Below are 16,088 nucleotides of genomic sequence, written 5' to 3' on the forward strand. Positions count from 1 at the left end.
AGCAGAAGCAGCAGATTTAATATTAAATGTTTTAAATCATTATTTGTAAACAAGCGATCAGCTGCGGCAGAAGCTTTCCACCTCATAAGCCGGCATGAAAGCTCTTCCGCCGCAGCTCTTCTGTTTGGTTTATCTATTCTCTCGTTTCATTCGCTCACTTACGTTGAAACTAAAAACACACAAAACTTTGTAACCAAACCACACACAAGCACACACAAATTAAAACATAACTAATTTTACGCCAACACAAAACAAACCCCTCGCTAAATCAATTCGCTTAATAGGTGGCATAAATTAATGCCCTCCTCAAAACATTTGGTGACCCCGACGTGATCGCGTAAAAAATCGTTTTCGTTAAAATAAAAGGTGAAAAGTGCTTATATATAGTTCGTATGCTCACACAATACAATTGCATATCGTTGCATCGCTATTGAACTTTATCGGTACATTCGAGTACATAGCATCTCTTTATATATTTGTGCACTAGCATATAGTTGCAGCCCTTTTATATACTTTTCGTGCAAATTGTGTTTGTGCTGTTGGTTTTGGTGGTCCGATAGAACCGTTAGCTCGCGGTCAGTGAACGCCAAGCTTGGCTCCGCTATTCTTTCGTTCTCTATTCTCTGCGTTTGGTACAGCTGCATCGGTCGCAAACCCAAGGTGACATTTGAATACTCTTTTTGAAAATAAAATGGCAGAGAATGATTCGGTAACTGCGTGCCCATCCGGGGCCAATAGTGATTTTGACTTTTATAAAGCCAAAGCGGACTCGGTTTTTCGACAGCTAGTGGCTTTAAATGACTTTTTCGGTTCAGAAGAGGCGTCTCATTTTGACGAGGCCGACCTTCAAGTCAGGCTTGAGCTTATTGAAAAAATGCAAGATAATTTTGATAAGTCTCAAACAGCTGTCGAAAGGCTCAATCTACTAGAGCTGGCTAGTGATGTGCGTGCAAAATTCCTAAACATTTATTGTGCGGTGAAATCCAAAATATCTCGCGAACTAGCAAAACTCCGCCGAGTGTCAGTGATAAATTCGACTGCACTCCCAAATTTCAACATCGAGCAGGCTTCAACCTCCAGGGCTGGTGTCCGGGCCACTAGGCTGCCTGAGTTTAAGCTGCCACGATTTGGAGGCGCTTATATGGACTGGCCAGATTTCTACGCTATGTACACTACAGTCATCGGCAACAACGAGGACCTGACCAATTTGGAAAAATTCCAGCATCTACGCTCCTGTTTGGATGGCCCCGCGTTAGACACAATTCGCTCGCTGGAGCCAACAGAGGCCAATTATGAGAAGGCAGTCGACCTATTGACTGCTAGGTTTGATAACAAACTTTTGCATTTTCAGGGGCACATACGATCTATTTTCAGGCTTTCTAGTGTGGTGAAAGGGTCGGCAAGGAGTTTGCGGCAATTGAGCGACGGCATCAACTCTCATCTGCGAGCCCTTAACACAATGGCAACCACCCAGGAGATTGCGGATGGAATGCTCATATCCCTGGTGTCCTCCAAACTGGATCAGAATACCCAGGAGAAGTGGGAAGAGGGATTGCCTACCAATAAGCTGCTAAAATGGACGGATATGGCTGCCTTTTTGGAGAAGAGATGTCGGATGATGGAAAACATTGAAAATGCTATGGTAACCCACACACCTAGCAACCAGGTGGGAAAAACTATAAATAAAAATGTCCAAAACGCTTGCACCGCATCATCCTACACCTCATTATGTATTTTGTGTGATTCTAAGGATCACTTTATTTCGAAATGTCCACAATTTATTGCCTTGAGTCCCACACTACGCTACAAAGAAGCAAAAAGGCTACATCTTTGCCTAAATTGCCTGCGTAAAGGCCACAGCATGCAGCAGTGCAAAGCTGGGAACTGCAGGCATTGTCGCTCTAAGCATCATACATTGCTACATTTGGAGTCAAATCCTGCCTCATCACCCTCGCAGCCCACATCCACTTCTGCTCCTCAAAATAGTGCCTCGCTCATTTCTGCTTCGCCAAATTCACCCCCACCTAAAGCCTCGGTAGATCATCAATCTGATTATGTGCTTCTTGCCACTGCCATCATATATGTCCGAAATCGTTCCGGCATAATGGTGCCCTGCAGAGCCTTGCTCGACTCTGCATCGCAAATTAATTTCATTACTTCTCGACTCGCTCATCAATTGCAACTGTCAGCTCGTCGCTCAAATACATGCATCTCAGGTATAGGAGAGTCTTCACTCATGGCTGATAAGGCGGTAGATATTATTGTACAATCTCGTAACAAAGGTTACCGAACATCATTCGCTGCAATAATGACTAGCACCATCACAAATTATCAGCCGCATTTCTACTTGAAATTCTTCCGAATGGAACATCCCCAGCAAATTCATCCTCGCCGATCCGCTCTTTCATAAAAGTCAAAGGATTGACATTCTTATAGGAGCTGGAATCTTCTTCGACCTGCTTTGCGTTGGGCAGATACGGCTCTTCGCTCATTTTGACTCTCCTTGCAAAAAACTAAGTAAATTGGGGTTGGGTATAGTATCTTTGCCCATATCTTCGCCGGCCCATAAACACTCTTCTCTTCCCGCATTGTCAGTTGAGCACGATGTACAATTGGAACCTGAATCGTTTGCTGGAATCCTTGTCAAACGGTTTTGGGAAATTGACAGCTATTGTGGATCGTCATCTGCTCCAACTGATGAGGATGCCTTGTGCCAGAATTTATTTGCTCAATCTTATTCTCGGCTTCAATCAGGCCAATATTCAGTTCGATTGCCCGCAAAGACTAGTCTCGATATGCTAGGAGATTCATACCATCGTGCGTCGCAGCGATTCAAATCATTGGAATCCAAATTGGCTAGAAATCCTAATCTCAAGGCTCAATATATTGCCTTTATAAAGGAGTATATCGATTTAGGCCATATGTCGCTCTCTTGCAAGCAGTCAGCTTTGCCGCAATATTATTTGCCCCACCACTGCGTTCACAAATTGGACAGCTCGACTACCAAGCTCAGGGTAGTCTTCGATGGTTCTGCCAAGTTTTCGTCTGGATACTCTTTAAACGAGTTGCTCTTTGCTGGTCCCTCCATTCAGCCTAAAATCTTCAGCACTTTGGTTCGGTTCAGATTCTTTAAAGTGGCACTATGCGGCGACATCTGCAAAATGTATCGCTGTGTGCGTGTCTCCGAACCTGATAATCTGCTCCAATGCATCCTCTGGCGTGATAGTCCAAGCAAAGAAATTAAAATATACACCCTGGACACCGTCACTTATGGCACTAAGCCTGCTGCATTCCTAGCAATTCGTGCTATGCAGCAGCTCTCCTATGATGAGGAGAAGGATTTTCCTGTGGCAGCCAAGATCGTGCGTTGGGACTTTTATGTTGACGACCTTATTTCTGGAGGCGACTCGATCGAAGAGGTCGTTTATATCCGGCAGCAGGTTAAATCGTTACTTGCAAAAGGCCTATTTCCAATTCGTAAATGGTGCTCCAATGAGCCGGCAGCGCTTGAAGGAGAACTTGAGGCTGATCGCGAGAAAATGCTCAAATTTAGTGATGGGACTGACGTCGCCAAAACACTTGGCCTATACTGGGATACAAGTTCCGATAATTTGCTTTTTGGATTCTCTGGAAATGTAGCAGACAAGCCAGCTACCAAGCGGTCTATTTTATCAGCCGTAGCCAAATTCTACGATCCCCTAGGTCTTATAGCGCCCATTATAACCAGGCTCAAAATATTCCTGCAAGTCCTGTGGAAAGATAAGCTCGACTGGGGTGAGACTTTGCCACAATCTTTGCATTTCTTATGGTTGGAACACTCCGCGCAAATCTCGGCAGTCAGCCATTTAAAATTTCCTCGTTTCATCATGCAATCTGACTCATCTTTGGAAATTCATGGATTCTGTGATGCAAGCTTGGCGGCATATGGTGCCTGTATTTATGTGCGCTCCGAAGCAGGGGGCACCTACTCATCACATTTGCTTTGCTCCAAGTCTAGAGTCTCGCCGCTTAAAACAATAACCATACCCAAACTTGAATTATGCGCAGCTCTATTGCTATCCGAACTCATCCACAACATCGCTAATGCCATTTCTCAGCCTTGCACATATCATTGTTGGTCTGACTCAACAATTGTGCTCTCTTGGATTCGCCAGGCCCCATCAGACTTTAACATTTTCGTCTCCAACAGAATCGCGCAGATTCAAGAAAGGACCAAGGATATGGCTTGGCATCATATATCGACCCACTACAACCCGGCTGACATATTATCCAGAGGATGTACTCCGCTCGAACTTTTGGATTCGACGCTGTGGCGTGAGGGCCCACCATTCCTGCGGACAGACGAAGCTTGCTGGCCGCCTCATACGCCTACTCTAGTAGATGTGCCTGAACGCCGCCGCCTCGCGCTGGTGCTGACGCAAAGCCAGGATATTTCGTATGGCTGCAAGTTTCAAAATTGTTTTGGAAAGCTGCAGCGAGTCTTTGGCTACATACATCGGTTCCTAATGCTAAAAGCCAAGGATGAGCCACGACGGCGAGGACCTCTTACAGTAGACGACATCAAGGGAGGCACGCATCTGCTCATCAAGGGAATCCAGCTCATCAACTTTGCTGAGGAGTATAAGGCCCTGCAATCTGAAAGGCAGATTTCCTCAAAAAGCAAGCTGTACTCGCTGCATCCAATCTGCGATGAATCGGGACTTATTCGAGTTGGCGGTCGGCTGCAGAATTCATTATTGGATTATGATGCAAAACACTCAATTTTGCTTCCCAAGGATCATCCAGTCACGTCAGCAATCATAGCTCACTATCATTTGAAATTTCTTCACTCAGGCCCGCAGAGCTTATTGGCGGCCTTACGGCAAAGGTTTTGGCCAATTGGTGGTCGAAAAATAGTCGCCGCCACTATCAACAAATGCATTCGCTGCTTTCGATTAAAGCCCAAATTAGCTGAGCACATCATGGCCCCCTTGCCATCCAACCGCGTGCAGCCAAGTCGACCATTTGTCACAGTGGGAATCGATTTCTGTGGTCCTTTCTACTCCAAGTCTGAAGTCAGAAACCGGCCACCCGTCAAATGCTATATCGCAATATTTGTTTGCTTCGCCATTAAAGCCTGCCATTTGGAGCTGGTGGAGGATTTGTCTGCGGCTTCATTCATCGCTGCCCTCAAGCGCTTCATAAGCCTAAGGGGCAAGCCTGGCACAATATGGTCCGATAACGCTACAAACTTCGTTGGAGCCAAAAACGAGCTGCTGGAACTGAGGCAACTGTTTCTCGCCGACCCTCAAAACAGCGATCTTCAGCAGGCCTTCGTTTCCATCGGGATCAAATGGCAATTTATTCCACCTCGTTCGCCTCATTTCGGCGGCCTATGGGAGGCTGCCGTCAAATCTGCAAAATATCATTTTCATCGGGTCGTTGGCAACACTATTCTCTCATTCAATGAGCTTCGCACTTTAGTTTATGAAATTTCAGCGATGCTTAACTCTCGACCGCTCTGTCCAATTTCAGAAAACCCTAACGATTTGGATGTCCTTACACCTGGTCACTTTTTGATTGGGTCTTCTTTCGCCACAATCGAGGAGCCCGACATCACGCACCTCAGCATCGATCGGCTGAGCCGCTGGCAACGAGTTTGCCAAATTCAGCAAATCATCTGGCGGAAGTGGAGTACCAGCTACCTCTCGCTTTTACAAGAGCGTGGGAAATGGCGTGCATCAAGGCCCAACATCTTACCGCATAGCATTGTGGTGCTCAAGGAGGACAACATCCCTCCGCTTCAATGGCGTCTTGGCAGAGTGGAGAGCATTATCCACTGGAGCTGACGGTGTGGCCCGTGTCGCTGTCATTCGAACAGCCACCGGCCTAATAAAAAGGGCTGTTGGCAAAATAGTTGTTCTACCCCTGGACACCACCTCATCTGGCAGCGTGCCGCATCCAGCGGGGGGAGCATGTCGGGAGCAGAAGCAGCAGATTTAATATTACATGTTTTAAATCATTATTTGTAACAAGCGATCAGCTGCGGCAGAAGCTTTCCACCTCATAAGCCGGCATGAAAGCTCTTCCGCCGCAGCTCTTCTGTTTGGTTTATCTATTCTCTCGTTTCATTCGCTCACTTACGTTGAAACTAAAAACACACAAAACTTTGTAACCAAACCACACACAAGCACACAATTAAAACATAACTAATTTTACGCCAACACAAAACAAACCCCTCGCTAAATCAATTCGCTTAATAGGTGGCATAAATTAATGCCCTCCTCAAAACACTATTTTTTCCCTGTTATTAGAAATTAATGTGGCTACAAGGTTTTTTTTAAACACAGATTAAAATATTTGTGTATTCATTTCATTTTGCTGACTTAGTGTAGCAGGCCAGTTAGGTTAAGTATGCTCTGGCCACTCTAATTGAGATGTGACGCTCTCTCAAAAGAGAGCATGAGAGAGCGACTGGCTGAGAATGGGGGTTGATTGAGTGGTTGCTGAGAGCGGCAGATCACTTGGTGAGAAGATCGGAACGAGAGTAGATGTGAATAAGACAATAAGTGTAAAAAAGAGACAAGAGTGAAAAAAAGATAAAACCAAGTATAAAAAGTTTCAGATTAAATAATAAAGAAAATATTAGTAAGAGACGAGAAGAATAAGAAGTGTTTACTAAAAGACGGCTACAAACTTCAGAAGTGGGATCAGAATCAAAATTTTTTCTCATCATTTGGAAAAATAAAATAAAATAATGGATTTGAACATAGCGGATATAACGGTTGTGCAATTAAAACGGTGGTTGGAGCGGTTAAATTTGCCCACAAAGGGCACAAAAGCGGAGCTGTTCGCAAGGCTAGCCAAGGTCCCGATTGGGATTCGAGGCAGTGATCCGAAAGAGTGTGTGGAGATGGAAAAGTTAGGTGACACGGACGTGGAAATCGACGGTGAGCTGGAGATCGCCAAAGAAACTCTTGGAGAAACTGCCAATGCGAGAAAAATTCTGGCAAATTTGAATCGCCAGATCGGCGCCAATGTCGGCGGCAGCCAGAGCACCGAAGACGGCGGGAATGAAAGAGACGAAAATGCTCGAATTCGGCATGGTTCCGAGAAGGAAGGACAGCTAGGCGTTAGAGTTGGCGACAGTGGCGGGCGACGAAACAACGACGCCAACAACAACAGTTCTGAGAACTTTGATCAGCTACCTACCAGAAGTTTCCAGAACTCGCAACGAGGCGACGGCAGAGGCGACGGCAGAGGAGACGGCAGAGGAGACGGCAGAGGCGACGTACAGCGAGATGGCGAAATAGCAACAGACAGTTTCGCAACACCGGGTTTTAACATGGCCAGAGAAATGCTAATGGACTTCGGCAGCAAGGTGTGTGTGCGATCGTGGATTGACCAGTGGGACAGTATTTCGGCCCTTCATAGATTAACGCACATGCAGCGGCGAATTCTGTTGATTATCAAGCTCAAGGGAGATTCCCTACAATGGCTGCATGCTGAGACCGGACGGTTGGCGAAGCCAATGGACGAGCTCATCGAAGAATTAAAGCTAGCTTTTGGGAGCACTGAGTCAAAAGCGGCATTAAGGCGCAAGTTTGAGGCACGCGTCTGGTCGCCGGACGAACAATTTGCGATGTACTTCGAGGAGAAGTGCAGATTGGCTCGGGATGTGGCAATGGAAGAGGATGAGCTGGTGGATGGACTTGTAGAGGGCATTCCATTACCAAGTCTTCGAATGCAGGCTAAAATGCAATGTTTTGATGCCCCGAGGAGAATGTTGCGAGCGTTTGCGGACATCAAGCTGCCAGCAAGGGCGTCAATTAAGGCGAAGGCGTCGGCGGCAAAGGCGGTTTCGACGAACAACGAAACTCGATGCTTCAACTGCAACGGCAAGGGGCACTGGAAGTGGGAGTGCACCAAGCCAAAGCGAGAGCCTGGTTCGTGTTATGGCTGTGGCGCAGAGGATCACCGTATTGCTGTATGTCCCCAGAATAAGGAGGTGGAAAACAATTATGTAAGAGTATTTAAAAATTTTTGTGTGAAAAATACGAACCAGCCTATTATTACAGAGTGCCAAATAGATTCGGGAAGCCCAGTTTCGCTCATAAAACGTTCTTGTATACCAACAAACATTAAGTTAGAACCTCTTAGAGAAAGTTATTTCGGATTAAACAAAAGCTTATTGAAAAGCTATGGAAAAATATTATGCTTTGTATTAAAAAATGAAATAAAGATTTGGTTTAAATTATTTGTTGTGGCTAGCGAATCTATGCTCTGTAATATTGTGCTGGGGCGAGATTTTATGAAAGCTTATAAATTAGAAATTAATTTAGAAACCTTAAAAATGATTACAATCGAGGAATGTAAAACCCAAGTCGGTCGTGATACAAACATTAGCTTAGTGAATGACAATACTAAGGACCCTTATGAATTGGATAGAGTATTAGATGGCGAAAATTTAGAAAGTGAAATTTTAGTAGACAAAAATTTAGATAAAGGTAGTTTCAGTACAGATTTGGATCAAAAAGATTTAGAAACAATTTTAGGTGAGAACATTTAAGATACAAGTTTAGGAGAGAATCTTTTAGGTACAAGTTTAGATAAGGACATTTTAGGTACAAATTTAGGAGAAAATAATTTAGGTAAAAGTTTAGATGAGAACATTTTAGGTACAAAATTAGGATAAAATGGTTTAGGTAAAAGCTTAGGTGAATGTTTAGAAGATAATAATTTAGGTACAGATGTTATACGGGAACAAACTTTAGGTACAAAAGGGTTAGGTGAGGAACATCAAGGTGTGTTGGACGAAAATTTTGATAGGGAAATGATGGATATAAACATTTTAGAAAACTGTGAGGAAGAAAAACTTTATAATATTGGTGAGCAAATAAACTATAAGGATTGTGAAACGTTTATCAAGATGTTAGAGACGCATTATGTTCAAGTCAAGCGACCGGAAGTTCCGAAAATAAAATGCGAAATGAAAATAGTGTTAGAAAACTCAAAACCATTTAGCTGCGCACCAAGAAGACTGTCATATAGTGAGAAGGAAGCATTGTCAAAAATGTTAGACGAATATATTAGAGATGGGATTATTCAACCTAGTAAATCGGAGTATGCTTCTCCTATCGTATTAGTGAAGAAGAAGTCGGGTGAACTTAGACTTTGTATAGCTTTTAGAAAATTGAACAAAATAATGGCTAAGGACAATTATCCGATACCATTAATTGATGACCTTTTGGATAGCTTAGTGGGAAAATCAGTATTTACAAAATTGGATCTTAAGAATGGTTACTTTCATGTATTTGTCAACGAAGAGTCAGTGAAATATACGTCGTTTACCACCCCGTTAGGGCAGTTTGCGTTTCTACGGATGCCCATGGGTCTTAAAACAGCCCCACAGGTATTCCAGAGATTCGTCAATGACATATTTTCGGACATGATAAGAGAAAAGAAGGTAATCATATACATGGACGACATTTTAGTTGCAAGCAAAAGTTTAGAAGAACATTTAGATGTTGTAAAAGAAGTATTTAGAAGGTTAGTAGAAAACAAGTTAGAATTGAGAATGGATAAATGCAAATTTTTACAAGACAAGGTCAAATATTTAGGTTTTCTAATTTCAAAAGATGGGATTAAGGCTGATAGCAAGGGGCTAGAAGCTATACAAAATTTTCCGATCCCAGGCAAGGTGCAAGCAGTTCAAAGCTTTTTGGGTCTTTGTTCGTATTTTCGACGATTCATTAAGAATTTTTCTATATTAGCGAAACCATTATATGATTTATTGAGAAAGGATAGGCTTTTTAGGTTTGAAGAAGAAGAGTTGAATTGTTTTTCGCTTTTAAAGGCAAAGTTAATGGAAGCGCCAGTGTTAGCTTTATATGATTACAGAGATGATGTTGAACTTCATTGTGATGCAAGTGCCTTAGGATTTGGGGCTGTGCTTCTTCAGAAAAAAGATGACAGCAAGTTACATCCTATTTTCTATTTTTCGAAGAGATCAACTGCAACGGAAGCGAAGTATCACAGTTTTGAATTGGAGACTTTAGCTATAATATACGCGTTAAGAAGATAAAGCACAGAGCAGGCAGACAAATGCAACATGTAGATGCATTGAGTAGATGCAACAATATTATGATAGTGGAGGCAAATACATTCGAAACAAATTTAGTAATTTGTCAATCAAAAGATGTCAAGGTTCAGGAAATTAGGAAAATGTTAGAAAGTAGCGAGCATAAGTTATATGAAATGAGAAATGGTGTGATCTATAGGAAAAGCAACGACAACAGATTATTGTTTTACGTACCGAATCGAATGGAGGAACATGTGCTATACAAGTATCATGATGAAATGGGTCATATTGGGAGAGATAAAATGTTAGAAGTTATTGGGAAGAGCTATTGGTTTCCACGCATGAAAGATAAAGTCGTGGAACACATTCAAAATTGCTTAAAGTGTATAGCGTATGCTCCGAAGGTAGGTAGAGGAGATGGACATTTACATAGCATACCAAAAGGCAACAAACCTTTTGAGATCATTCATATAGATCATTATGGGCCGGTAGATAGTAGCAGATCAAAAAAGCATATATTTGTGGTCGTAGATGCATTTACAAAGTTTGTTAGGTTGTACACAACAAAAACGACAAATACAAAAGAGGTGATAAATGCATTAACAGATTATTTTCGAGCTTATAGTATACCTAGATGCATAGTATCAGATCGAGGCAGTTGTTTTACATCGTCTGATTTTGCAGAGTTTATGGAAAAAAGTAACGTAAAACACATAAAAATAGCGACGGGCTCGCCGCAGGCTAATGGCCAAGTTGAACGAATCAATAGAAGTCTAGGACCTATGATAGCAAAATTGACAGAACCGGAAAATGGATTACATTGGGATAGAGTTATGGAAAAAGTAGAGTATGCAATGAATAATACGATTCATAATAGTACTAAGCAGTGTCCTAGTGAAACATTATTTGGGATAAGACAGAAAGGAGAAGTTTTGGATAATCTAAAAGAAAGATTAGAAGACGAAAATGAGGTAGGAAATATTAGAAAAACTTTAGAAGATGTTAGAAAAGAAGCAGAAGAGGAACAAAGAAAATCTCAAATAAAGAATGAAAAATATTATAATGCAAAAAAGAAAACTGCTACAGAATATAAAGAAGGAGATTATGTTATGGTAAAGAATTTTGATAGCACTGTAGGAGCTTCGAGAAAACTCATTCCAAAAAATAAAGGTCCTTATGTAATTGAAAAAGTTTTAAAAAATGACAGATATTTGCTTAAAGATATTGATGGGTTTCAGTTGTCTCGCAATCCATATCAAGGTGTTTGGAGTGCAAATAATATAAGACATTGGTTAAAACTGTAATTAAAATAGTAAACTAAGAATTGAATTGTAAATGAAAATCAAATTGTAAATAATAGTTAAGTTATAATTCTAAGCAGAGATAGAGGGCTATCTCAAAGTCAGGACGGCCGAGTTGTAGCAGGCCAGTTAGGTTAAGTATGCTCTGGCCACTCTAATTGAGATGTGACGCTCTCTCAAAAGAGAGCATGAGAGAGCGACTGGCTGAGAATGGGGGTTGATTGAGTGGTTGCTGAGAGCGGCAGATCACTTGGTGAGAAGATCGGAACGAGAGTAGATGTGAATAAGACAATAAGTGTAAAAAAGAGACAAGAGTGAAAAAAAGATAAAACCAAGTATAAAAAGTTTCAGATTAAATAATAAAGAAAATATTAGTAAGAGACGAGAAGAATAAGAAGTGTTTACTAAAAGACGGCTACATTAGGTAGTGGACCGATCGTATCCACGATTACCCTGTCAAATGCTGTTTGTGGTCTATTATGTGGTCTTTGTGTGCCTGGTTGTTTTTGCTTTTTAGCATTGGATTAATTTTCTGATATATTCTTTTATATGTTTGGGCATTCCTTTCCACAAATAATGTCTTTTCACCTTGGCCAAGGTTTTTGTAATGCCAGTATGACCTCCTTGTATTAGCTCATTATGGGTCACCGGGTGGAGCGCAACTCTTAAAGATTTTAATATTTTATTGCCCATTTTCTTGAAATTATCTCTTGAAAAGCGTTCAAAGATATTTTCCCACGGTGCCACTTTGAGTTAGTTGATTTTATATATACCGGCTTGCTTTTCAAGCCTTTGAAAGAATTGATCCAAGTCAATGGTTCTATTAATAAATATCTTGCTGTAATTTTTCTGTCATGTTTAAATAAAAATGTCATATTGTTTACATGCAAGGTCACTTCTTTATGTACTTCATCATTGTTTATGACTCCGTTGGCTTTGGTCTTTGAAGCTACTTTTGTAGATTGCCTAGGCAATTCTACTTTATCTTTTCCTGCGCAGGATTCTTGTCTACATTAGTTTTTTTGTAGTGACTATTTATACTTCCAATAATGTATTGAAAATTATTGATGGTTATTTTTGATAACGCATCAGCTACATAATTGTCTTTTTTCTTCAAATATTCAACTATGAAGTTGTACTCTTCTAATTCTAGCCTCATACGTGTCAGTTTACAATTCGGGTTTGTTTCCCCTTGGTGAAAGCTCTTGATGCATTTGCAATGGGAAGTTGAAGTCCGTTATGGTTTTAAGTTATAACCGCTCCACATGCTTGCTTACTTGCATCAGTAATTATACAAAATTCTTTGCTAAAATCTTGATATTGTAGAAGTGTAGGTTTAATAAGTTTTTTTTTAAAATACTGGAATGCTCTTTGGTATTCATTTATCCATTCGAAAGGAACATTCATTTTACATAATCTTGTTATGTGCCGTGAATATTCGGCGAATCTTTGTATAAAACGTCTGTAGTAATTGCAAGAGTCTAGGCCTTTCTGTGTTGTGCGGTGCTGGATAGTTCATAATGACTTCGTATTTATTGTCGTCTGAAAGTTTTCCTTTATCAGTGCACTAATGACCGAGAAAAGTCAGCTCATGCATAAAAAATTAACTTCTTGTGGATGCAACTTTGGGTTGTATTTCCTACAATTCTGGAAAACATCTGTTAAGTTTTTAAGCATATGTTTTTCGGAACAACTTATAAATATTAAGTTGTCTATATAAAGGAATTCTTGCGAAGGTTTTAGTCCAGGAAGTGCAATAGTCATCATTCTCTGAAATTAATTGGGCGCTATTTTTAAACCAAAAGGTAATCGCGTGAAGCAATACGAGCCGTTCCTCGTTGAAAAAAATGTTATATGTATCATATATCTTGAGCTTTTTTCGAGTCAAGACATGAAAAATATTGGTTCGGTTTCTAGTCCGAATATATCATTATATTTTTTGCAAATGCTTGAAAGTTGTGATTAAAATTGGGGAGGAAAATTTTTGACAATTGGAATAATACAGATTTTTTCTATTTTCTTGATTTGCTTCGACTACTTCATAGTTCAAAAGTGATATGCTGTTGTTGTATTCAGTAGTCTTATGAAGGAATTTTGTGTTGTTGCTATTGTACTTGCTATATAAACTCCATGCTCAATTTCTTCAGTTGGAATTAACGCACTGTCTTCTTTTGAGTTTAATTGATTTTTTCTAATAACTTTTGACCTTGCTGACAAAAGAATTTAGTTATTGCCAGAATTTTATGCTATTGGAACATGAATTGGAAATTTTAAATTATTGAGTCTTATTATAAGCCAATTTCAGATTGCTGGAAGTCTAATTAACAGTTGTATTTTTTAATGAAATCAATTCCTAATATTCCATCACACGGAATAGCTAAGTGTAAATCTACGATATTAAAGCCGTGTCGAATTATGTATTTAGTAGTCTGTATTACATGTTAAGCCTTTGGTAATATATAGTTAAAATACCCTGCAAGGATATAAAGATGAAAAATGGCGCATGCCACTAGTTTTAAATAAGTTCAATTTAGTCTATTTAACGTTTTAGATGTTAATTTAATATATGTCTAAATTGCTGCCCTTGGCAGAATGTGTACACAGGAGGACCAGATAAGAATAAAGTCTTTGATCTCTTGGCTTGATCCTTTTATGTCTATGTAATATTTTTGTATGTCTTGAAAGATATCATCATTTTCTTTTAATTTGAAATGTCGGCATCTGTGCCTACAAAAAAAGTTCTTTTTCGGTTGCGACATGGTTGACTGAAACAAATATATTTTGACTGAGATCAATATGTAGTATGAACTCTTGCATTCCCTACTGTTGAGTATTCGAAGCGGTTTGAGAGTTTCCCGAGGTATTATTTATTATTATTATGATTATGTTATTTGTGTTTTTATTATCGTAGCTTCGGTTTGAGTTGCCTCGGCCCCTTGAGTTTCCTCTATAGTAACCTTGTTCATTATTGTAGCCGTTATTGTTGTGGTTATTGTAGTTGTTATTACGACCACAGAAGTTACCTCTATAAATTCCGCGGCTCCCGCCGCGCTGTGTATAGTTCTTTCAATAGAGTACTGAATTGGGTTGTTCAGTTGCTTCTGTGCAACTATTTACGAATTTGGAAATGGTGTCATTCATTGTGCTTGCATGATAAGTTTTACCTTATCAATGGTATGTTTTTGGTCATTGCTTTTACTGCATGCTGTGTGGAATAACTTGTGGCTAGGTCTAGTGTTAAGCCGTCCGTTAATACCCAATTTCTATACATCAATCTCTGATGTATATTGGTTGGCAGAATTGCTGACAATACTGTTACAGTTTCATCTTTGACATTTTTTTTTTAAATTTGACTATCACTTTATCTACTGTCGCTTCATTTCCTATTAGATTTCTGGCAAAACCTTTTAGCTTTGTTTTTATAATCGAAACTGCTAACTCTGTTCACCCTTAATTGCCTTTATTATCTGCAATGCATCAATAAAACTTTTTTTTATTTATTATTTATTTATAAAAAACAATGAAGTAATGCCTGCTTTCAATTCATTCACCTATACATATTTTATTTAGAGCCTTAAATTCAAAGTTTCAAAGATAAAGGCGTTCGATTTTTTTAAATTAAAAATAAAATTCTATAATAATATAAAGGGGGTATATCTTAAATTTGATAATAATCAGTTGAAACCTAAAAAGTTTTAATTTTTTTAATTTCTCGATCGTTCCAGTGGCAGCAATATGATAAAGTAGTCTGATGTTCATAAAATTTACACCAAATTGTAGAGTAATATAAAATGGCTATATCTTAATTTTGATAAAAATCTGTTAGAAGGGTTATTTTCCAATCGTTTCTATCCTATCCGGCTATCCGGCCCATCGTCCGATCCGCCCATATACGAAAGAGAGTATATGGAAGTCTAACTGTTAAGTTTGGTTCAGATAGCTTCGAAACTGGGAGACTAGTTTGCGTAGAAGCGGACAGACGGACAGGAGGACAAACGGACTTGGCTAGATCGACTCGGCTGTTAATGCTGATCAAGTATATATCTACTTTATATATATGATCACTGTCTTGCAAACTTCTAACTGAAGTTATAATACCCTGACAGGGTATAAAAATGAAAAATGTCGCAGGCCACTAGTTTTAAATAAGTTCAATTTAGTCTATTTAACGTTTTCGGTGTAAATTTAAATTTTAATGTTTACACAGGAGGACCAGATAAGAATAAAGTTTTTGACCATTTGATTCTCTGCAAAAGTGTGTTACCTTGCCCTTGTGTGAATACCTTTAAGTACACCTGCCACTGGGACCCTGAATTAATCATGTAGAATAAATACCACCTCCGGCAAAAAGTTTCTTTAAAAATAAGTGCTATCAGGGTAGCTGTAAACTATCCTATCTCACATTTCTTACAAAGGGACGGCCGGATGTTATCGCGTAGAGTTAAGACATATTTACATTCAATTCCTCTGGTATCTACCTAAGCTTAAAATGTTTTCTTTCTTGATTTTTAGGAACTTTGTAAATATATGCGCGGTGAACTTAACACAGAGCGAGAGTTGCAGATTATTCAATATATTATTGGATTGGGTATTGAAAGAGAAGAGTTAAGGGATGAAATATTTATTCACTGCATACGTCAATCTACAAATAATCCAAGTGCCGACTGGACAGACCGAATTTGGCTCATGATGTGTCTCATAATCGTCGCATTTCAACCGAGCAAACT

General features: G+C 39.8%; 2 protein-coding genes across 3 annotated transcripts; both read left to right on the forward strand.

The window, feature by feature from the left end:
* The first annotated feature begins 34 nt into the window (after nt 1–34).
* Nucleotides 35–5,723, forward strand: LOC110185379 (uncharacterized). Of its 2 annotated transcripts, none has more exons than XM_020954162.2 (2): nt 35–1,666; nt 5,515–5,723. In XM_020954162.2, exons 1-2 carry the CDS (start codon nt 692–694, stop codon nt 5,557–5,559), a joined length of 1,020 nt encoding a protein of 339 aa, XP_020809821.1. In that variant the 5' UTR covers nt 35–691; the 3' UTR covers nt 5,560–5,723. The 2 variants fall into 2 exon arrangements, with proteins under 2 accessions (XP_020809821.1, XP_020809820.1); XM_020954161.2 differs by lacking the exon at nt 5,515–5,723 and adding an exon at nt 4,190–4,622.
* Nucleotides 5,724–7,423: 1,700 nt separating this feature from the next.
* Nucleotides 7,424–8,002, forward strand: LOC147645159 (uncharacterized; the record flags this gene model as incomplete). The annotated part of the gene is made up of 1 exon (XM_086841120.1): nt 7,424–8,002. A coding segment is annotated over exon 1 (579 nt), but the record flags the coding sequence as incomplete, so codon positions are not given.
* Between the last annotated feature and the right edge of the window lie 8,086 nt (nt 8,003–16,088).

This window comes from Drosophila serrata, unplaced genomic scaffold (assembly GCF_035046125.1).
Source record: "Drosophila serrata isolate PLE 108 unplaced genomic scaffold, ASM3504612v1 contig_5, whole genome shotgun sequence".
NCBI lineage: Eukaryota > Metazoa > Arthropoda > Insecta > Diptera > Drosophilidae > Drosophila > Drosophila serrata.

What these genes read in the sequence shown, in the direction of transcription:
- LOC110185379 (XM_020954161.2), top strand. Translation starts at nt 692, where the DNA reads ATGGCAGAGAATGATTCGGTAACTGCGTGCCCATCCGGGGCCAATAGT. An exon ending in CCCACACACCTAGCAACCAG is followed by an intron (nt 1,667 to 4,189) that starts GTGGGAAAAACT and finishes CGTCTCCAACAG; the next exon opens with AATCGCGCAGATTCAAGAAA.